Source organism: Triplophysa rosa, linkage group LG1 (assembly GCF_024868665.1).
Source record: "Triplophysa rosa linkage group LG1, Trosa_1v2, whole genome shotgun sequence".
Taxonomy (NCBI): domain Eukaryota; kingdom Metazoa; phylum Chordata; class Actinopteri; order Cypriniformes; family Nemacheilidae; genus Triplophysa; species Triplophysa rosa.
Genome location: NC_079890.1, coordinates 15,865,029 through 15,888,476, shown reverse-complemented (window position 1 = coordinate 15,888,476; position 23,448 = coordinate 15,865,029). Strand labels below are relative to the sequence as shown.

At 37.9% G+C, this 23,448-nt stretch overlaps 3 protein-coding genes across 3 annotated transcripts; 1 reads left to right on the top strand and 2 right to left on the bottom strand.

The window, feature by feature from the left end:
* Nucleotides 1-36: 36 nt before the first annotated feature.
* Nucleotides 37-8,114, bottom strand: cog4 (component of oligomeric golgi complex 4). Its single transcript, XM_057335209.1, has 19 exons — nt 7,965-8,114; nt 7,680-7,762; nt 7,453-7,567; nt 7,158-7,332; nt 6,547-6,740; nt 6,342-6,447; nt 6,083-6,240; nt 4,860-4,918; nt 4,629-4,762; nt 4,301-4,419; nt 3,991-4,157; nt 2,307-2,484; nt 2,125-2,187; nt 1,641-1,757; nt 1,463-1,555; nt 1,228-1,311; nt 569-670; nt 346-474; nt 37-182 (listed from the first exon to the last, which is right to left on the bottom strand). The coding sequence occupies exons 1-19, from the start codon at nt 8,097-8,099 to the stop codon at nt 48-50; spliced, it is 2,346 nt and encodes a 781-aa protein (XP_057191192.1). The 5' UTR covers nt 8,100-8,114; the 3' UTR covers nt 37-47.
* A 1,383-nt stretch (nt 8,115-9,497) lies between these two features.
* Nucleotides 9,498-13,463, top strand: nrn1lb (neuritin 1-like b). The gene is made up of 3 exons (XM_057339809.1): nt 9,498-9,713; nt 12,347-12,488; nt 13,127-13,463. Exons 1-3 carry the CDS (start codon nt 9,680-9,682, stop codon nt 13,425-13,427), a joined length of 477 nt encoding a protein of 158 aa, XP_057195792.1. The 5' UTR covers nt 9,498-9,679; the 3' UTR covers nt 13,428-13,463.
* Nucleotides 13,464-14,060: 597 nt separating this feature from the next.
* Nucleotides 14,061-17,390, bottom strand: dnaaf1 (dynein axonemal assembly factor 1). The gene is made up of 10 exons (XM_057339798.1): nt 17,210-17,390; nt 17,002-17,095; nt 16,816-16,907; nt 16,506-16,727; nt 16,226-16,392; nt 16,019-16,140; nt 15,584-15,750; nt 15,021-15,484; nt 14,454-14,513; nt 14,061-14,332 (listed from the first exon to the last, which is right to left on the bottom strand). Exons 1-10 carry the CDS (start codon nt 17,292-17,294, stop codon nt 14,069-14,071), a joined length of 1,737 nt encoding a protein of 578 aa, XP_057195781.1. The 5' UTR covers nt 17,295-17,390; the 3' UTR covers nt 14,061-14,068.
* Nucleotides 17,391-23,448: the final 6,058 nt, after the last annotated feature.

Genomic DNA, 23,448 nt, shown 5'->3' with positions numbered 1-23,448 from the left:
ATCCATTTTGTATGCATAAAAACTCATGAAGTTTCAAAGTGTCTTTGTTAGAGTCGTAATCTTTTAATGTCCTCGCTGCGGAAATCAACCCTCAAGGCCAGGACTTGTCGAACCTCAGCTGGGGTCAGGCGCCAAGTCAAGGGCCCCGAGTTGGGCCCCCAATAATCCAAAATCTCAGACACCTTAAAAAAAAAAAAGAAAAACATCAATGAACACAAAATTTAAGAATAAGTTATCTGTGATGCTGTTCTTATAGATTAAATATCGTTCTTAAAGCATAAATTATTCTATTTTAAACAGCCTTTTAGAATTTTCCATTGAGTTTTTTTCCAAAAAGCCACATACCCTCTCTAGGTTAAGAATAGTTGCCATTTGTGTCAATCGCGCAAATTTATCCCTGATGGTCCAAGAGGTGACAGAAGAAAGGTACGCAACCAAAGAGCGCAATTCCTTATCGAACTGCAATCCACCAAGCTAAAACACAGAATACAGAGGACAATCAGAATGTTTGTAACTTGATACAAAAGTTGTTTCTGTGTAACCGTGATGTGTCAATTTTGCATCTCACCCTACTGAAGGTGCATTTGAAGACCGTCTTTTCCATCTCCATGGCGATAAGACTTGTCATCAGGCTAGATAGAGTATCATAGATGACTGGTGACAGGCCCACCTACAAAAAGAACCAATATTCTGGAGGTTTTTGTATAGACCACTTCGCAAAGTATAAACACTGGTCCAGAGAGGCACTTCCGGTGTCATTTTTATTTTGTTTTGAAATCAAATACAATGCACAATAACATTTTTAAATCGCGGCTGTCCTTCTGAAACCTTGTACCTCCATATTTCTTGATTTTTATTTTTTGCCATAAATCATTATTATTATTATTAGCCACCCTTTATGTTTTGTCACTGGGTTTTGCAAATATCTACTCAATAAAAGGCATTAAAAAGTGGTTGTCAACTTTGACAACACGTTATTTCATTATTTAAAAGGTACAGTGTTTTTCCATTTCCTGAAAAACAGCAAATTTGTGCATCTAAGGTTTAGGATGGACAGCGACAATATATTTGTTTAATATTGTGATGTGGTTGTTATCGGTTTAAACGTTTGTGTAATGTTAAAAAACTAAAACAGGAAGTTATTTTGGACCAGCGTTGAACCAGCATCATTTATGTCATCTGAAGTGGTATACGTGTGTGTGTGGAATTGATAGAAAATTACTATACCTTAAACTCAGCCATGAGCTGCTCCAGCTGTACAATGAGTTGCTGAACCCAAGGATCATTAGCCTCGTAATCGCTAAACTCTTCCTAAAAATGAAATGACATATTGCAAGACTTTAATGTCAAATTTCCAGATTTAAATAGTTCATAGGAACACAAAATGTAACAATGAAATTGATCATTCACAACTCTTATTTTGAGCGCAAACAGCAAGTACAGTATGTTAATGTTGACAAACCTCTTCAATATTGTGCGAGACTGACAGGAAGCTGCTGATCCAGGGTTTTACTTGTGGTTTGATAGCGGTGTTATTAAGTTCCTGGAGACCCTCCTGGACAACACACGCCATTAAGATAAACAGTACTACCATTTAAACCAAAGGATTTTGACACACTTTAAAACCAATTCTCACTTACCTGCAGGAGGTCTTTAAACCTGCACGAGGTGTTAACCAAATCAGACAAACAGCTGTCTATCTTAGCCTTAGCATGCTCAGAGCCTGCCCCCTGACTGAACAACTTGGCACAATCACTCTGGGATAAAAAGGAAAAAAAGGGATTCAGAAAGTGTTCACTTTAAATGTCATCTTCAATTTGGATGCGGTAGTTTAGGGATTCATGCAAAACCTTTTATATGTTATTGACCAGTACCCTGTATTTAAGGGGACATAATTCACTCGTACAACTAAAAAATAGTCTGTTCATAACCTATTCATTTCTAGGGATGGACCAGTGCAGTGTTAAAGACGTACATGCTCTTTCTAACAAATACTAAGCCATATTAAAGTGAAAAATCATATCCCTTCTGTAACCTCGTCTGAAGACAGTTTCTAAACTTGAAAATTGGCAAGATTTTAGTTGAGCACACAAACATGATGGTTCAAGTTCATCAGACACTCACCTCTAGATTCTTTTTCAGAGTGCTTATATTCTCACTGCAGACTTCCACATTATTCAGAGTTACCTTAATATCAAATATATCATTATTATACCCAAACACAGACTGAGTGTATGAGATTGGTGAGAAAGACTAGGCAGAGAGAGTTGAGAAGTAAACAAATGTGTGTACATGATGCAACTGACCAAGTAGGCGTTCTTTGCTTGCTCCTGGCTCTCGATGCCGAGCGTCTGTGTGAGGTTTGTTATCTTGCCTTGCTGCAGGCTGCTTTGCATCAGACTGACGGCACTGCTGACCCCACGCTGCAGGTCCTGCAGAGCACTGACTGGATATCCAGCTCGCAGCTTGCACACCAACACCTCTCTTCACACACAGAAAGAGAGGTTTCAAGATCCAAGTTTGGAAAAAGGTAGCGTAGTGGATTAGATGTTAAGTACGGTGGCGTATTGCTGCCACGTACATTTTATTTTTTCCACTCGTTAAAACGAGATATGTCATTAAAACGAGATCATATGTCGTTAAAATGAGATAATATGTCGTTTTAACGAGATGATATGTTTAAACGAAATCATTTTCTTGTGTAAACGGCATATTTTTCCCGTTTAACTAGATATTATATCATTTTAAACAACATATTTTTCTCACTTAGGTTTTCATTAATAGACATTTCAAACGGAATTGCATGAATTCGGTAAATGAATTCAGTTTTTTGATGAGATGGTTAATTTAACTGAACGGATGCTATTAACTGAGCTAAAAGATAAAACAATTGAAACTGTTTCCATTTATTTGATGCGCGCGCTTCTCTGTTCTGCAAAGAGCCACACTCTGGCATCATTAAAACATTAACGGTTATTTCGTTTTACCTCACTGCATGATATTACTTTAGCGGTTTATTAATATTCTTTTCTTTTCTTTATACCTCACAGATGTGAGAGTAAACATATATTTGAATGATTTTCGATAGATTGGCACGTTTAAATGAACGGACCCTGATGTTTGCGAGTGTGACTGAAGAAGCTTTTGATAGTTGTATCTAAAAAACGGACATCCTGCTAAACTTATGGTAAGACAAGAATATAATATTAAGCTTAAGATAATATTTATTCATCTCTGTCAATAAATATCTGCTTTGAATCCTCTACATTGTGTTGAAGTCTTTGGTTATTTTTGTCATTCACTTCAGTATCTGAATAAAGTGTCTGATGCTGATGTGCAGTGCTGTGCAAAGTTTCATTTATCATCATATTTTGTATAATACATTTAACTAGAAAATTATTTAAATTATGCATAAAATTGAATCTTTAATGCACAGGTTAAATCACAAATTAATTTAATCCTCCATGCGAGGGACGATGTGTTTAAATATAATTATAAAAACTATTTTAACTGTTTGGTTGTTGGTTGCTGCGACGAATATGGTCCGTTCCATTTACGTCTTCAGGAGGAAATCATCAAGTCCCAGCAATGTCCAATGTTACATCATCCCGACGAATATGGGAATCACAAAGTAATACATGTCGCTTTCACGTAATAGGTTAATGTGTAATTATTATGAGAGGTCATATTATCTCTTTATAGCAAGAAAATTATTTAGTTTTAACGACATATTTAGTTTTAACGACATATTATTTAGTTTTAACGACATCGACATATCTCGTTTTAACGACATATTATCTCGTTAAAACGACATATTATCTCGTTAAAACGACATATTATCTTGTTTCAATGACATAATTGAGTGGAAAAAATAAAATGTAAGTGGCAGCAATACCCACCGTAGTTAAGCAATTGAGGTTGACATTATCTTCAAGTACAACATCAACTTCACATGCAAATAACACAAAGTAATTCAATATGTGAATATACCTGAAGTCTGTCTCCAGAACGCTAGTTGCATGATTTATCATAGCACACACACAGTCCGAACTATTGCTAGTTAGAGCTCTGCTGATACATTTCTTCACAATGTAAAAGACATCGTCCACCATGCTGGAGCTCAGCTGACCAACCTCAGCGGTGTCCATGGCAACTGCCTGTAAAGTCATTAAAGTCATAAGCCTATTAGTTTATAGACTTTGAGAATGTATGTGCATTTAAAGGACAGAAGTAAATGCTGACGTTTAATGTACATCCAAAAATGACAGTATCATCATCGAGTGTGTGCATTGTGTTGCACCTTGTTTACAGACTCTCTCATGTAGTATTCTTCCATTGGTATGTAATAGCCAATCAGCTCCTGCATAGTGCAGCTCAGCTGGCAATCCTTCAGTAACTGTTCTAAACTCTGCTGATGCTCTAAAAACAACCAAAACAAATGATAGCAAATAATTGAATATGATATATTTACTGATAAAAGATTTACATAATTAAACCTTTGGTACCCAAACCAGTACCACAGCAAGTATGTGATGGAGCTACAACCGCTATGCCACGTCTCTGACATTTATGTTTATTTTATTGTACTTGCACTAACAAACATTTCCAGAGATATATTTATTGGTTACCTTGAATGACTGCTTCATCTGCCATTGCATCTGCAACCTCAAAGTCAGCCATGATACGGCGCCTCAAAAATCTGAAGTATAGCTCTGCTCTCGAATTCATTACTGTGACCTCACATAACACAGGATCCAGATCTCTAGATAAACATGCATACAATGACAAACACTGAGACCTAAAAATTCAAAAGATACTCAAATAATTATGATGATATAAGATTATAACATGGATCATACCTGGGTTCAATCTTTTCTGTAGTCATGCCCCTCATCATGTTGCTCTGGACAACCTGAAACTATTGCAAAAGAAATAATTTATTGCGCATCATATGTATAAACAGACATAAGTTCTTTTTTATAGGTGCAAACATTGTGTCTTAAAGGGGGGATTGAACAGTGTTTCATGCATTCTGACTTCTTTACAATGCTAAACGCGCTGACTTCTCATGCTTAAAGGGATAGCTCACCCAAAAATGAAAATTCTGTCATCATTTACTTATCCTCAGGTTGTTCAGAACCTGTATAAATGTCTTTGTTCTGCAAACACAAAGGAAGATATTTGGAAAAATGTCAGTAACCAAACAGATCTCATTATTTTCCCTACTATGGCAGTCAATGGGGGGTGAGTTCTGTTTGGCTACTCACATTCTTCCCATTATCTTTCTCTGTGTTCATCAGAGCAAAAACATTTATACTCATCTGGAATAATCTGAGGGCGAGTTAATGATGACAGAATTTTGGGATGAACTGTTCCTTTAACATGGTCAACTTAACAAAAACCGACTTGAGTGTATGACGTAATATTTCTGTGCTCAATACACTCCCCCAAGGTTCGTATGTTTCGGAACGTTTTTTTTTTTTACATGAAATTCCCTTACGTAACAACATTTCTTAGTCTCTTATTGGACAATTCTCCTGGAAAAGCACGCCCACACGTCAACCAGCTAGAGTGGGCACGCCCACGCGAGAAAGCGCATGTCCATCAATGCGCTTGGCAGAAGTACAGCTGTGATTGTTTGTTCACTGCATTTGGGTGAGGAAAGTTATATAAACAGTGGATATAACGCTGGATTTGGAGATAATTTTGAAACTGATAGATGGAGCGGTCCCAGCGCTGAAAGATGCCAGACATGAACTGCACGCGGTAAGTGAACCTAAATCAAATGTCTGTGTTTTGTTGGCAATCGGCGCATATGTGCATTATGTAATCAACAGTTATGCAGGGATAATACGATGATGTATTGTGTGCTCGTGCTGTAGTTCCCCCTGCACGCATTCAGGGCTCGCCTGTTTTCGGAAAATGATCATATCTGTCTTTTATAAATGTGATCATACTACAGACTCTTCGAAGATACAAAGTATGTACTATTCTATAGGTACTCAAGATTAATATGAGATTGGCACAAACTGTGTGTGTTACATCCTCTTTAAAAACAGTATATAAACTCTGCTACACATACCTTATTGTAATAATCTCGCTGTTGAATGAATTTGTCCACTATTTTCTGTGCCTGTTCATCACACTCTTTTTGAAGGTGTGCAAGGAGTGTGTACAGTCGGCCTGGTCCATAGTACGTTTCCACTATGGGCTGGTGGGTTTCGACAATACGTGCAATACCTACACACATACAGATGACGTTTGGTCAATTTATTTTTGCTTAAATGTAGTGCATTTTTGTCAAGCTTAACAGCAACGTGTACGCATCTGTTTGCTCTAACCTTCAAGCAGCAGTGTAAGGGTGTCAGCAAAAATGACCGGCGCTCTGCGCTCACCAACGTCAGAGCCAACAGCCAAGAGCAAGTTTTCCTCTGCCTTACTTGCTAACTGAAAGAGATGCATGTGAAATACATTAGAGCCCTATAACCAAAGCAATGCATTCTTAAAAGATCAGACTGATTAAGTAGTGTGGATTCATGTACATACCTGACTGCACAGATATTGAGCAAACCGTGCAAGTCCTTGTTCATGGAGTCCCAGTAAAGGAAGAATCTTAAAAAAGCGTTCCACCTCGGGCAGATCACTTGTGGTAACTGCCTCCTCGAGTCGCTTGGTAACCAGAGCCTTTAGACTGCGCTCTGCTTCCTGAAGCAATGCAAGGCTGGCCTCCACTGCACTGCCTGCACAAAATATAATACACAAATAGTGCCTTGTCTTTGAGTCTGTGAATCTGTTAAAGTCGCACAATTATATATTTATACCATAGTAAGACATGCAGTAAACATATTCAGGCTTTACACAATGTGAATAAGCGCATCAGATTTACCAAATCTGAAAAATACACTTAGATGACACCTTCAAAGTACTATTCAAGTGTAAAGCAGTTAATTAGCAGAATTAACAAACGGACAATGCAAATGGTTCTTACCATATTAAAATTTGTTTGCTAATATAGTTGTAACATTTTGGTCACACCTGCCATAGATCTACGTTTCAGAGAGTGATTTAGTAAAGAGCCTTTGTACAACGTTTAAATACTAATATTTTCTGGATGAATGGTTTTCAGATCACCCAAAACAAAGTTCACATAAACTCACCCTCTCCACCCTGCCTACTGAGCTCAATCACTGATTGGTCGAGTGAAAGATAGCGGTGAATGTGGGCTGCAGCCTGTTCATAGTCTTGGTTTCGCAGAGCAGTCTGAACACCATCAGTGCAGAACTTCAGGTCAAGAATGTCATCTGCTCGCTGGATAGCTTGATACAGCCTTTTCTGTAACAAGTTGCATAACTCGGGTGTAAAACTTTCTAAAACCGTTAATTTGACATACTCTGGTTAAGTATACTCTCACTGCTCTGTGGTACATGTCATAAGTATGTGTATGTTGGGCACCTTGGTGAGGTCCAGCTGTCTGACTTTACTGCTGACGTTCTCTGCCAGGCTGCAGGTGAAGTTGATCATGCCAGAGAGCTGCACAGCATCCCCCTCGATCAGCTGCAGATTGGGTCTATAGAGCAGGCACAATAACAATCATGCTCATGACAGGACACCAGAGATCAGTCTCATTCATTTAGTTTTACAGCACAGGTTAGTTTGAGTCATGTAACAGTTACCCTTACCCCATCCTCTGCAGGTCAAGCATCTTTGTTTCTATGTTGCTCTGTTGTCCCATAAGGGCGCCCAACTTCACCTGCACTTCCGCCTGGAAATGCAAATCATACGTTGCGTACCAATTAGTTTCGCACTCTCGTTGTTGCACACAGACACATTAATATATTTATCTTAACAACAAACTAACAGTTCGCGTTATCAGTCATTTCTTGAGACTTCATAATTCTGCCGGTGTTGACGAAAACACCTCATCGGAACAAATTAACAGCGTAAATTCACAAATATACATTCACCTCTTCGGCACATAGCTGCGCATACACTCGCTCAAGATCATCCAGCTCGGTCAGGGACTCTATGGTGTCGGACTGCACTGCAGATAGCCCCGCTGAACCACCGCGGCGAAGCGCAGGTGATCCACCTTCATCCATGACAGCCCCACATCCACACAAACTGCGTCACTTCCGTATACGGTCTACTTTAGCGTCATGCTAGCGTTTTTGTGCGACTTTACTCCCATCTAATGGTTGTTACGGAAACAGGCAAAGATGCCGTTCAAAAGCTTAGGTCATTTATTTATTTATTCATTTAGGCATACTTTATATATATATTTTAATTTCTATCAAAGCTATAAAATAACACAAATATAACTATTGGGAAAATAGAATAAAAGCTAAATAAATATTAACTATTTTATATTTTAGGACCTTCAGAGTATCGAGCCTTTGCCTAGCCTTCGCATTTGCCAGCTATCTGAGGTCACCTTTGGATGCTTGGAAAAATATATAGTTTAGTAATAAATGAAATCATTATGTTCCAATAGTTATGTATGTGTCAAAAAATACTTAAAAATACAATTGTATTACTGTAGTATAGATTCGTATACTTTCTTCTACTTTTAGTACACCTTTTTTAGTATAAAAATGTTTGCGAAAATACTGAGAGAGATGAAAACGATGAACAGAATGACAGGTGCAGGGTCAGAAAATTGAGAGTAGTTGATATTAATGGCTTTATATAAGAGTGTCTAATCCATCTTTATTCTCTTCTCCCTTTAGATTTACGCAATGGCATAATCTAAGTTTGTCAGTCAAACAAAGGGTTGCCCACTGTGTATATTTAGAAAGTACCATGTTGGAATTAAAATGCCAGTCCTTCTGGGATTTTTGCCATCTGTTTTGGATCTGTGTGTGTGTGTGTGTGTGTGTGTGCGTGTGTGCGTGCGTGCGTGCGTGCGTGTGTGTGTGATAGAGAGAGAGAGAGAGAGAGAGAGAGAGAGAGAGAGAGCGAGAGAGGGAGAGAGAGAGAGAGAGAGAGAGAGAGAGAGAGAGAGAGAGAGAGAGAGAGAGTGAGAGAGAGAGAGAGAGAGAGAGAGAGACAGAGAAGGAGAAGAACAGTCAGGACCAGAAGAGGCACGGAAGACGAAACGAGACGGCGATCAGAAGACGGCGGTCTGAGCCAACAGATCAACACGAGATGAGAGGAGAAGCAAACACGACGAGCGGCAACAAGTCACAATACGCCAAGGAGAACCGACGCACGAGAGAGAGGACGAGAGACCGAGACCGAGAAGAGAACGGCGCATATGAGAGAGACGAGAGAGAACACCGGGACCCTAACAAACGAGACCAAGAGAGCTATCTACTCCACCACAACCTCATCGAAAAATAAAACATACGAGCACACACTCAAAGTCAATGAGAGAGAGAGAGAGAGAGAGAGAGAGAGAGAGAGAGAGAGAGAGAGAGAGGGGCACAACCAGCATTCTAAACCAAACAGATACAGTACATGTAGGAGGTATGTTCTTCTTCTCCTCTCTTATGAAATGATCTTTAATCCCACTCAAATAATCAGTTGTTCCAAACCCCTTTATCTATCAGACTCAACAATTTAAGTTGATGGGACACCTTGAGAATGTTTAAATTTTTTAAATTTTGTTAAAGTGTGTAAACATCAAGCTTCTGCTCTGGTGTGTGTGGTCTTCAGTTAAAAATTCTGGCTGTTCAACGGAATGTATCTGCTGCTGTTCATTTCATTCTGCCTCAGTGAGTAAAAGTCTATTTTATCCTTAAGCATTTGTTTTTAAGTGTTTGCATGTCTTTGAATGTAATGACATACATTTCCTAAATTATTTAAAATGATTTACTGCAATTGAACACAAAATTATTTATTTAATAACAGTGGTTCATTGCTGCTGAGACAAAGCTTTTTTTCTACACTTAAGTAGATTGTCTTAAAATGTTTGTTAAATGTTTGAAATATGTTGCAGACATCACACAAGCCTTATTTTATTGGGAAACAATTAAATCTTAGCAGTAAATAGTTGTGTTTATAATAAATTTGATGTTACTTAAAAAGAGGGTAGCAAATATTATTCACTATATTAAGTAAATCTTGTATAATATTTTTTTGTGTAATATATGAAACAAAATGGTTTCATATATTTCACAATATTTATTTTTTTATTTTTAAATTATTCTGTCTCTTTGAATTTATGAATAATCTATAAATTAATGGACACACTCATGGGGGTTAAAAATAAAATGCATAGACAATTCAACATGGCACCCCAAATAATTTTAATTCTTTATTAAAGTTCCTGAGTTGACAGTAGCTAATATTTCTGATCGACTTATTATACAAGCAAAAAAGAAACGTTACATTATAAATAGCAAATGTTTTGAGAACAGAAACACTAAAAATTGGGAAGATTTGTATTTTCGAGCTGTTGTGGAGAGATTAACTGTGGTTTTACCTCTGGCTCTAATCCTGGGATTAACCCATGTGATGTCCGGCAACATCTAACATTATAAAGAAGCAGACAGATATAAACGTAACACTTGCTACCATATAGATGAAACATTGTTGCAGTTTCTTGTGAAAATTGACTATAGATGTCACGAAATATTAGGGAAGAACCCAACTGCAGGCAGCAGGGAGTGAAGGGGTTAACATATATCTTTAATAACAAACAAAGGAACAAAACAAAACACCCACGATGGGGGATGACTGAACTAAGGCAGGGAACAAACGAGATCACACTCGACAAGAACAATACAAAACAACAAACTGACTATAACTGACTTAGACTTGGCAACACAGAGCACACTGTCACAACGTCATACACGAGGCACAAGCGGACACGCATACAAGCACATACAATCCACGAGCACAGGACAAAGAAACATGAGGGCATTTATAGGAGAGACAAAGGAAGGATAATAACGAGGGACAGGTGAGGGTAACGAGACACGGCAGGAGAGCTATACAGGGAGCGAGAGGGGCGGGGCCAATGACGAGACACGAGAAAGCACATGAGATGTAAAAACGTAAACAACTCATGGCTTTCTCACATAAAACCTAAGGGCTCTGTCCCGATCCTGCCACACGACTAGAAGGCAGAACCGTGACAGAGCCCCCCCCCCTTAATGAACACCCCCAGGTGTTCACCAAGGGGTCGACTAACAAGACATGACAGACTGCGACAGACAAAACATGGAAAACAAAATCAAAGGCAGACATGACAGAACAACATTAGGATTGGGGTGGCATACTAAAAATAACAAACATGGGAGGGGGGGTGGGGCAAAACAAGGGTTCATAGGGGGCAGTCCAAAGGGGCTGGGGGGAATAGTCCTAGTCCCCGAGTGCGCAGAGTTCTGGGGGATTTAGGGGGGGAAGTCCTGGGGGGACCGCTGACCGGAACGTCGGCTGGACGCCGGACTGGATGTCGGCTGGGACGCCGGCTTCACCGGACTGGATTCCGGCTTGATCACCGGCTGGGACTCCGGCTTGATCACCGGCTGGGACGCTGGCTTGATCACCGGCTAGGACGCCGGCTGCACCGGACTGGACGCCGGCTGCACCGGGCTGGAAACCGGACTGGACGCCGGCTGGATCACCGGCTGGGACGCCGGCTGCACCGGACTGGATTCCAGCTGCACCAGACTGGACGCCGGCTGGATCACCTGCTGGGACGCCGGCTTGATCACCGGCTGCACCGGACTGGACGCCAGCTGGATCACCTGCTGCACCGGACTGGACGCCGGCTGGATCGCCTGCTGGGACACCGGCTGAATCGCCGGCTGGGACGCCGGCTGAGACGCCGGCTGGATCAAAACACAAAACACCCACGATGGGGGATAACTGAACTAAGGCAGGGAACAAACGGGATCACACTCGACAAGAACAATACAAAACAACAAACTGACTTACTTAGACTTGTCTTGGCAACACAGAGCACACTGTCACAACGTCATACACGAGGCACAAGCGGACACGCATACAAGCACATACAATCCACGAGCACAGGAAAGGAGAGACAAACGAAGGATAATAACGAGGGACAGGTGAGGGTAACGAGACATGGCAGGAGAGCTATACAGGGAACGAGAGGGGTGGGGCCAATGACGAGACACGAGAAAGCACATGAGATGTAAAAACATAAACAACTCATGGCTTTCTCACATAAAACCTAAGGGCTCTGTCCCGATCCTGCCACATGACTAGAAGTTCAGAAACAAGAAGGCAGAACCGTGACAATAGATCAGAAAAACAGAGCTAATTTGAAGCTAAGTGTGTGTGTGCGTGTGTGCGTGCGTGCGTGTGTGCGTGTATATATATACATACATTTGTAATATACATTTGATTTGAGCTCTGTTTTTAAACTGTTCCTCAGGTTTCTGTTCCATTGTGCTGAGTGCAGCAGTAACACCTCCATGTAGTGCTGTATACAGGGGCTTTGCTGATTGTCTGGTCAGTCTTGGTGACAGTGTGAGCTCCAAGACTGACCACCCACAGGACATCAACTCTATCTGCAAGTGAGACACAGGCACATGTTGAGTTTTAAGGGGACTTTTCATAGACATTTCATTTTTTTTTATACTGTAAAAAACTGAATATTGTATCCCCTAACCCTCTCCCTCTAAACCTGGCCCACACAAAACCTTTCTGCATTTACACATTTTAAAATTAACATAATTTATGAGCACCAAAAAATTTCCCCACAAGGTCAAAAATTACTGGTGAGAATATTACACCTTTAAACCACACTAAGCCTTGGACGTGAGTAAATTTCAAGTAAAACGTTATTTAGCTTAATAACCTTAAATTGATAGTTCACCCGAAAATAAAAATTCTGTCATCATTTACTCAACCTCTTGTCATTTCAAACCCGTGTGACACAAAAACACAAAAGAAGATAAAAGAATGTTGTTAACTGGCCCCCATTCACTTGCATTGGTTTTGTGTCCATATAATAGAAGTGAATGTCAATGTAGTTAGAGAAGACTTTTTTTAAGTATTAATCTCAACACAATACATAATATGTCCTCATGCTCTTAGGTATTTTTAACATCTTTCATTATATTTGTGGGGACATTTCGGCCCTAACAATATAACTAAAACTACAATATTTTTATCCCCACACATTGCACTTTTAACCTCGGCACATCTGCAGATCATGGGATGCCTTCCAGGTGTGTGTGAGTGATGTGCTGTCAGGTTGCCGTGGTGATGCAGCAGAGATTTGGGAATCTTTGAGGGCAGAGTCCCGGAAAACAACATTTGCTGGGAACCTCTATGAGATGTGTGGCAGACGTACCGAGGCTGTCACTGCAACCACTCCTCAGGGTCTTCCCAGTACTGGTCAAACCAATCAAGAAACCCTCAAAGGACTTGCTCATTCTGTCAAAGACTCAGGCAGCACAGAGCTGCTACTAACATGTTTCTCTCTTCTCCTGCTTCTGCTTTGGATGTAGAGCATCTCTTTAACTAAGCTGGACTGATGCCATTGCCTAATGAAAGTGCAGCAGGCAAATATGACTCTCAATTAATTTCTTTCATTGTGTAATCTTGTTGGTATGTTCTCATTGTATGTGAATGTTGGGATTTATGTGCTTGTTGGAGAAAAACATGTGACCTGTTTTACAAAAATATTTTTATATATGTAATTCAGTAATGTTCTCTACTCAAATCTAATTATATCAAATGTACTTTTCTACATTGTTACATGTTTGAAGTTTGTGTCAGAAGACCACAAAACTGTCATTTCAGGGTTTTTTATGTGTGTTTGGTAAATGTAGAACCCTATTAGTTTGTTTTTGGTTTGTGGAATATTGAGCAAAGTAGGTGTTGTTAAGAATTTACAAAATACACTTACATATCTACAATAAAATTAAAATGGTTACATACAATAAGAACTTTTATCAATTTTATTTTATTTTAAAAGGTAACATCTTAGAGGTTACACAAAATTTAGTTTTGCTCAAGGTTAGCTCAAGCTAGCCAGTTATGCCCTAAACTAATTTTAATAGCTATCCAAAATTGGTCTTCACCACATAACCGAATTGGCAACACTGGCCCCAAAGAATGAAAATATTGTTCGTCCATTAGTTCAGACTCAATCTAGTTCCTCAATCAGGACAGTCATTTTGTTTTCTTTTGCTTTCTGGAGAACATGCTCATCCTCTGGTTTCATGGTCCTCTGACTGGTGAAGACAGGGCTTCGCTGCATGACTGATGTTCTCTTAGTGGAGACATTAATAAGCAGCTGTGGTTGGTCAGGGGCTACGGCTTCTGACTGAGACTGCTGATACACATTTGTAATAGCTTCTGATTCTGTTTCATCACCAGAGATTACTTCAATCATTGGACGGAACACACTCTGAAAAAATGATCAATTAGTTTTATTAGATCATACAGTTAAAAAAATCTATCCATCTGCTCTATAAATGCAGATGTTCTAATAAATGTTCAAATGCTCTAATAAACAAATACTTTCTTACCTGTGTACCTGTTTTTGGGAACATCAAGCTATTTTCTACATCTTCCAGGTCTGGAAGATCCTAGAGAGACAAGTGATCAGATTTGAGGAAAAACTTTAGAATAATGTTTTAGTCACATTATATAACATGAATTAAAATATTTTAAAGCATTTGTTGATCTTTATTATTGTGAGGTAATACAAATACAGTTTCTTTTGTGTTCATATTAGTTCCTTGAGCAATTAAAGGGCTTGTCCACCACAAAATTAAAATGTACTCACTCCCATGTCATTTCACCTGTAAGACTTTCTTCAGAAAAAAAAATATTTTTAAAGAAACTTTGGCCCCCATTGACTTCCATAGTATGGACACAAAAACACTTTTTTCACATTTCTCAAATTATGTTTTTTTTTGTATTCCACAGAAACAGTCATATACAGGTTTTGAAAGACATGAGGCTGAATAAATGATGAGATCATTTTTATTTTAGGGTGAACTATCCCTTTAACTAATGTTAACAAGTTAACAGGTGAATTGTTTGTTGGTGAGGCAACATTGGTATAATGTTGGTATTACGTAAGCACTCACATCAATTGTTAAAGATGCTTCATCTGACAGAGTGACGGTCTCTATGTCATCCTCGGATATCATTTCCGTGACAAGTGCACCAGGACCACTGAATTGTTGTGAAACTGAGCTTTTACATGACAATGAATAATTGTCTTTTCTGTTCAATTCCAATGTTGCTGATTGGCCAATCTGGCCCTGGTCAAATGAAGCTTGGAGAACCTGTTCTGAAGCCGAAATGTTAGTCTGTTGTCTTTCTGGTTTTAATTGGCCAGAAGGATTTTGATCAAGTGTTTGGATAACATGCTCCTCATCAGCTGTTAACCTGAAAATATGGTTCATCTCTGATGCTGGTGAATCAGCTTGTTGCTTCACTAATTTTGATGTGTCACTCTCTGAAACTGCAATTTCTGATGTTTCTGAAGGGAATTTAGAAATGTCCTTTTCAGGGCTCAAATCATCAGAATTTTGATGCTCTGTGATTCCTGTGGGTAAATCATAATCTTTGAATGACTCTGTATGTCAGCAAGAAATAAAGATAATATGATTGTATATGTATATAAGTAAACAAAATGTGTTTTTGCCTTTTCCCAAAACTTCGCGAGCTTGCCGTGGTTTCAGTGCATTCTCTTTCATAGCAGTCATTGCATCCAAACTCTTCTGGACTTTCCTTCTTTCTCTAGTTTCCCACAGTTCCCTCTCCTGTCGCTCACCCTCCAAACCACCGGCTGCCCATGCCTCTGCACAAGCTCTGGGAACAATAAATGCTAGGACTGAGATCAAATTCCAAAGCAAATCAAAAACAAAAGACTCAAAAGTGAGCACATAAATTGATGAACAAAATCACCACATTGACAATGCAAGTTTACATAAACTTAAAGGAAAGTTACAGGGTAAAAACAAGTTAAGCTGGATGAACAGGATTTGTGCCATAATATCAAAAGTATAATTTCAACTTATTTAAATAGAGGTCTGACACAAAAATTGTGGAACACATTCAGAAATACTGAGCTGCTTACCTGTCTTTTGGGAACACAGGCCGGTCATCAAGGTAAGTCAACTGTTTTAGACGCACAATCATAGTCTTCCTGTAGTTTGGCATTTTTCTAACGACCTCATTACCCATTAGATTTAGCACCCGCTGGCAAATAAAAATGTTTTTCAGTTCACATCTAGAAACAAGTTTGACTGTTTATGTATATGAGGGAGAAATATACTGTTAATACCAAGTCTGGCATCCTCTCTAGAATGTTGATGAGGGCTGGATCTTTGATGCGGTTGTAAGATAGATCAAGGACACTGATGGATGGACAGAGTGACAGCTCCTTCATGTCACTAACATTCTCCAGTGCATTATGGGACATCTGCAGTGTGGAAAGCTCACACAAACATGCTGAAAAAGCAGAGCAGATGGTGAACATAATGACATAAAGCATGTTTAAACAAGGAAAAATGTGTTTTGTTAACAATACATATTGTCATATGTGTATATGTGCAGACACTCACATATGTTCTCAATGACCTTTATATAATTGTTTGAGACATTGAGAGTGCAAAGCTTGCTGAGAGGCTCCAGGTTTTCCAGTGTGTGAATGAGATTTTGGTGGAGGAAGAGGCAGCGAAGCTCTGTCTGATGCTCCAGATTCCCAATCGTCCGAATGCCATTACATTCCAGCCACAGGCAACGCAGTCCAGTATATTCCTCCAAGCTCTCAATACAGGAAAAACCTACATGCCAGAATTAAGAATAACTTTGTGAAATAATTTTGAAAGAAAAAATAATAATTTGCAACATTAAAATTGCATGGGAAATTACCTTTATAGTGTAGATACAGTGTGTCATTTAACCTTGGTGTCAGGTACAGTTTATTTTTCTTGCAATGGTCCCTTAAAAAGTGTTTGGTAATTCTTAATAGATAAAAGACACATTATTCAGTATTGAATACTCTTTATGATAGTTATTTGTCTTGAATGAATATCACATAAGTGTTACATGAATCACCTGGGACCTGAATGCGTTTTCTCTGACGCTTTGGTTTCTATAGTATCAGCGTTGACATTATTCCTGTCGGCAGCTTGTATTTGAGACTCTGAACCTTACAGAAAAAATATTATTATGATTATTACTATTAATATAATTTAATTTAATCACATATTTTAACAAAATGCTATTTTGCAAGTTGTTAGCATAAGAGCATTTAGCAATGTACCTGGAATGAAGGACGCAACTCCTCCACTCGTGACGTTCTCTACAGATTCAGCTTTCCCGTCCTCCGCGATTACTTTCGTCTGCATTTCACTATAAAGTCGGAGAAACGTTTAAATTGAATTAAAAAAATAATAATAAAGTCTGAAAACTTCCTTTCCCAAAGACTATAAACTTCACAAGCTTGGGACACCGAACAAACTAACGGTAAACTAAAAGTTTGGTTGGTTTCTATAGAGACCGCGCGCGTCAACAACTGTGTGCGAGCGCCCCAAGAGTTGAAACTCTTGTTGGCAGGTGATAGGCAGCTACTGAAGCCTGCGTGAATTAACGTCAGAGGAAAATGATTGTGTATCAGGTTTTCTAATTTTTTATATGCAGAACTATAGTTTTTATCATGATAAAAATGCATTAAATGTTTTCATGTAGCATAATAGCTTTTATCCAAAGTTATAAAAAATTATGCAGTTGATCACAATTAATCCTAAGGAGGTAATTGCATAAGAATAGCTACTTTACAAAGGTCTAACAATTGTTTAGAGAAGTACATTCTAGTAGAGGGAGGAAAAACGAAATAGTAGATGTTTCTTGAATATTGTGAATGACTTTGCTGTTTAGGTGGTGTTGGAAATGTCATTCAGCCAGCTATAGTGTGTGAATGATGTGGAAAGTGATTTTGTGCTTTTGTAAAAAAAAATGAAATTAACATATGGAATGTTTTCAATATTAATTGGAAATATTTCTTTATGCCAGGGCAAGGAACCCCATACAACCATAACCTTCCAAAAGTTTTCAACTTGAATATTTTATTGTTCAGTTATACATTTATACATTACCAAATTAAACCACATATTTAATCAGCTTTTGTTGATACAAATGTTTCATCATTCTTTATATTAGCAGGGACACAACCAGTATAGTACTTATAGTGTGCTTGTGTGAATGTTTGTAGCTTGTTTCCGTAAAGATTGTTACTGTTACACTGTTATAATACAGTATATGTTCACCTCGTTTCCGCAAATTATAATGCCCGCAAATGACTTTAGATAAGCTATGTCAGTATCCTTCATTGCTTAATACTGCCGTTTGGAAACTGATTTCTTTGTTACCCCTTCTAGTCAAAGAATGGGAGGACTTAGTTTGCTACACCTGATTGTCATTCAGTTTCTTACAACACAGATACTTTAGGATGCTGTTAGCATCCTTTCTTATAAAAACATACAATAAACAGTCAGCAAGTGGATTTAAATACATCAAGATTCCTGGCACTGCGTGTAAATAAATCAACTGACTGTTTTGTCCATGCTCAACGGATTTTGAAAAGATTATGCATTGAACAATGTTTGGCAGGAACAACACGGTGTAATTAAAGAGCACAAGAGCCAGAATCCTCAGAATTCTCTTCTTTTCATCAGGGGTGACTGAGACTGAATGAGATAGTGCCCTCCATGAACCCACAAAGCAGAAGACAACCAGTGGATATGGTATCAAAAAAGGAATGACACTGAAAAGAAAAGCATATTCTAACAGCTTTTTAAAGACAAGAATCCACATAATCCAAACGCCAATCATAGGAATAGTCCAAACAAGCAGGCATAGTGGAAAACAATACTTAGGTGAATGATGAAACCGGTACCAAATAGGGTATGTTATCATCACATATCTTTCAAGAGAGATGCAGACCATGAAGCCAATATTAGCTAGCACGCTGATAATGTAAATACTCCAGAGAAGTTCAGGTCTGAGACTGGGTGTACAAAGATTTAGGAAAGGTCTGAAACAAATCTGTATGATATCAGAAATAAAGAGGTTTACAATAAATATAGGAACATCTTGGAGAGATCTATACAGACGGCACAATCCATAAACTGCCAGAGAGATGACAATGAATTCAATAAAGAAAAGAATCCAGATAATCACAATTTCGGCTAAGGACAAACAAAACATCTTTTTTAGTAGTGTCCTGTTTAAATCATCTATTATCCAGGAGAATGAATCGAACTCCTGTTGGATTGTCCTATTGGTTGAGATTCCAGGAAAAACCATTTTCTGTCTTGAGCTCTAGATGTTTAAACTGCAACAAAAACCAAGTCATCTTTTAAGCGGTTCTGTCACATTGTTAAGCTTGCATTTAAATCTAAAATTTAAGGCTTTCCTTTGGCTCAGTGGTTAGAGCAAGATCATGGGTTCGATCCCAGGGGATTGCACATACAGTACTTAGACACAACGTAATGCAATGTTAGTAGCTTTGGATAAAAGCGTCTGCGTAAGTGTAAAATTATTGTGCAAAGCACGTTAGAAACATGTTTAAACATACCTTGATTTTTCTGATGAAATCACTCTTTCCCATTCGTATATTAGGAAAGTGAGGCTTGACTTGAACTGAAATACATGACAAGGACAATTCAAAAGAACCATACATTTGTAAAGGTTTTGAGTATACATAACACACGAATTTAATTACAAAAGTAATGACAAACATTTATAGTTCACTCATTCATTATTTATCATGAATGAAAGAACAATGAGTATATAAATTCTCAGAACATGAATACTGATATGAAGACATAATGAGCCAAAAAGAAGACTTTACCTCTTGATGCTGAGCTGCACTTGGTTGAACTGAACTGAAACAACAAGTGAGAGAAAGACACTGATTCCTAACATCTCTATTATCCAGTTCTGTTTTCATGACCATCTAATCGAATTGAATACATTTTCAGGCTCATATTTGGATGACATTTCCAGAAATGTGATTATGCAAATCGATGTTAGTGGATTTTAAAGATAATAATAAGGAGTCAGTAAAGTGGTCAGATGGTAAATTGTTTCCTATGCTGTCCATAATATTCAATCACAGAAACATGATACTGTCATGTCTCATCACTACATTAAGTGCATATGCATATACTTACAGGAAAATCTAATATATACAATGTACAGGAAAAAAGTATGAATATAGACTGTAAAAACAGAGGAAATTCAAAGAGCTTATATTCACCAATCATGCATTGCTTTCGAAAATATACAGCTAATAATTTTATTTACATAAATCATTTCTCACATTTTAAGTATAAATGTAAATCGCATGAGAAACCCCAAAATGTTTTAATTATTTAAATACTTGGACATCATATCCAGAGTCCAAAATATTCGCCTGAATAAAATCAATCGCCTTTCCAGATATTTTTGCTAAGTTTCAACATAAACGATTGAGCATGTTATTAACGTCCTTCCTTAGGAAAACATACAGCAAACAGTCAGCAAGTGGGTTTAAATACAACATGATATCTGACACCTGATACTATATTTGTAACGAGACCTGATCTGTCTCAACTAGCATGTTTATATTTCCTATTTCATGAGGGTGAATCAAAAGTGAAAATAGCCAAATCATTTTCCATTTTATAAAAACATTTATTTTATTTTATTGAATAACACCGGCTAAATATTTTAACACATACAGTATATTACAACACACACTATTATTAGTAAGAAAACTCTTCCAGAGGGTTCATGGTAACTTGCTCAGATATATGCTCCTTCAGGTATCTGAACTGTCACAGAACTGGCATGCCTCCATAAATTACTTTCCTTATAAATGTAACTTTTTCCTTACAAATGCGGAAATGTGTGGTTCAGTACACCAATCAAACTATCAACACATTTCTAATCATGATTTTATGGCCCATCTGCCTTTAGGGTCTTCATTCGATGAATCCTCAGAAATCCCTGTCCTGGACAGATGTCAGTGCTGGACATACATAAATCATCTCTGTACTTACCAGTACATTTGGTCTGAGTTACAAATGTCACTATAATGAAGCTTTCAGGACCAGAATCTCTCCAGGGTCCTGCCGGCTCTTTATCTATGAATATATGTGTATGTATAAAAACTCATGATGGGATTACTTGATGAGCTTTTATAATTTTGTCTCTTGAGAATAATTTATAATTTCCTATCAGACATTTCCCCTATAAAACCTAATTTTGGCATATGTTTCTGGTGTATGGTTGGATGACCAAAGACCAAATACTAGACTAATTAAATCTTATAGTATTTGTTCTATATGTTGTATGTGTGAATCAGACTGTGACAAAAAAATCTGCTGTTTAGGATGTATTAGGGACCGTTTTAAAACAATAATTCTGCAGTGATGATGTATGATGATGATGTTCATCCAGTTTGTCAGTGAAAAGCAGTTTTCCCATTGTCAGGTAGGCTAAGTGAATTGTCACAACCATAATGGAACTGATACATCCATAACAGTCCACATTCCTCATAAATCAAAATTATAATAGCCTAACTATTTTGTTTTATAAAGAGCAATCACTTCTCCGTGGGTATTTTGCTTCTGGTTTGTACATTTCAAATCACACAAATCCAACTAATGCTCTCTCTCTCTCAAACTTGTGTCCTTATTTGTCATAGCGCATGAGGCATCAGGGTATTCAGCTTAAATATAAACAGTCCAATATATTGGTTTAAGTATACGTTTTGACTGAAATGTCACATCCATAACGCAGGAGTTGCCCATGTGAAGTACTTGTTTTTAACAAGTAAGGGTTGTGTCATTCTTGAAATTTTGATAATTTGTGTACAATCAATCCCAGCGCTTTTAAGCTTTACAACATAAACATCTAAGCATGTTATTAATGTCCTTCCTTAGGAAAACATACAGCAAACAGTCAGCAAAGGGGTTTAAATACAACATGATTCCTGACACTGCATGCAAATAATCAAAATGTGTTTTTTGTACTTGTACAATGGATAGTGCGAAAATTGTGTTTTTAACAATGCTCGGCAGGAACAACACTGCATAAATGAAAAGCACAAGAGCCAGAATCCTCAGAATTCTCTTCTGTTCATCAGGAGTGACTGAGACTGAATGAGATAGTGCCCTCCACGAACCCACAAAACTAAGGACAACCACTGGATAAGGCATCAAAAAAATAAAGACACTTAGTAAAATTGCATATTCCAGATGCCCTTTAAATATAAGAATCAGATCAGCCCCAATTAAACCACATGATACTACCCAAACTAACAAGCACAATGGAACAGAATGACCAAAACTACGATGAAGTCGGTACCATACAGGGTATTTTATCATTACATATCTTTCAAGAGAGATGCAGACCATGAAGCCAATATTAGCCAGTATGCTGATGATGTAAATATAGAAAACACATAAAATCCCAACACTCATTGTGCAATAATTCAAAACAGGCTTGGAACAAATCTGTATGATATCTGTTATGAAGAGGTTTATGACAAATATTGAAACGGCATGGTCAGACTTAAACAGACAGCACAGTCCGTAGGAGGCCAGAAATATGACAACAAGCTCAATGGAGAAAATAATCCAGACGAGCCCTGTTTCAGATGAGGATGCACAGAGAGCTTTTTCCATAAATGTCCAATTTAAATCTTCCCTTAACCATCCAAAGGGGTTTAATTCAGCTTGAAATGCCCTCTCAGGTGAGGTTTCAAGGGAGACCATTTCCTGTGCCTTGAGCTTCCAATGTTCAGACTGAAATAAAAAGAATTGATTTACCTCTTCAATTTACGTGTGTTTTATGTGGATAATACAATAGGCTACCAGAATGCTTGAATGATTGCGCTTGAAGGATTTGAATATAAAGCAGGTTACTTATTCAACTATTATACAAATGCTTAGTACTTAACTGTATTATCAAGAATATGGATAATTTTATTTCAGCTTCACACATTTATGAACATTTCACAAAAACAATATTTAATAATATGTCTACAGTTCCAATAAAATCTATCAATTGCTGAACAATAAATAACATTTCATATTCATGTTTTTTTAGTATACATGCAGTCATGTGGTTTGCTGTTCATAGCGACATCGTAAATGTACATTATTTATGTCTATATATTCTCAAATATTTTATAGTTATGTCTTTCAAGAAAACAGCATCTATTCTAGGAAATTTGAAAAATAGCCATGTGAAAACAACATTTGTGACTACTTAAAGTAGCTGATTTAATTGATTTATACACTGCCCATCCAAAAAAAGTCACCACCTGAACTAAGCAAATAGGTAAGAGCCTCCCAATGGATCGGAGGTCTAGGTTCAGCAACGTTATGTGCCCAAAGAATGAGGTCAGCTGACCTGAATATACTGAATGCCCAGATTATTCCATTAATGAGTGTTTTCTTCCCTGATGGCACGGGCATATTCCAAGATGAATTGTGAAAATTGTGAAAGAGT

What these genes read in the sequence shown, in the direction of transcription:
- nrn1lb (XM_057339809.1), top strand. Translation starts at nt 9,680, where the DNA reads ATGTATCTGCTGCTGTTCATTTCATTCTGCCTCA. An exon ending in GTTCATTTCATTCTGCCTCA is followed by an intron (nt 9,714 to 12,346) that starts GTGAGTAAAAGT and finishes ACTGTTCCTCAG; the next exon opens with GTTTCTGTTCCATTGTGCTG. An exon ending in GACATCAACTCTATCTGCAA is followed by an intron (nt 12,489 to 13,126) that starts GTGAGACACAGG and finishes GCACATCTGCAG; the next exon opens with ATCATGGGATGCCTTCCAGG.
- dnaaf1 (XM_057339798.1), bottom strand. Translation starts at nt 17,294, where the DNA reads ATGCAGACGAAAGTAATCGCGGAGGACGGGAAAGCTGAATCTGTAGAG. An exon ending in AGTTGCGTCCTTCATTCCAG is followed by an intron (nt 17,096 to 17,209) that starts GTACATTGCTAA and finishes TTTTTCTGTAAG; the next exon opens with GTTCAGAGTCTCAAATACAA. An exon ending in ACTGTATCTACACTATAAAG is followed by an intron (nt 16,728 to 16,815) that starts GTAATTTCCCAT and finishes TCTGGCATGTAG; the next exon opens with GTTTTTCCTGTATTGAGAGC.
- cog4 (XM_057335209.1), bottom strand. Translation starts at nt 8,099, where the DNA reads ATGGATGAAGGTGGATCACCTGCGCTTCGCCGCGGTGGTTCAGCGGGG. An exon ending in AGCGAGATTATTACAATAAG is followed by an intron (nt 4,919 to 6,082) that starts GTATGTGTAGCA and finishes CTTTTGCAATAG; the next exon opens with TTTCAGGTTGTCCAGAGCAA. An exon ending in GGTTTAAAGACCTCCTGCAG is followed by an intron (nt 1,556 to 1,640) that starts GTAAGTGAGAAT and finishes TGTGTTGTCCAG; the next exon opens with GAGGGTCTCCAGGAACTTAA.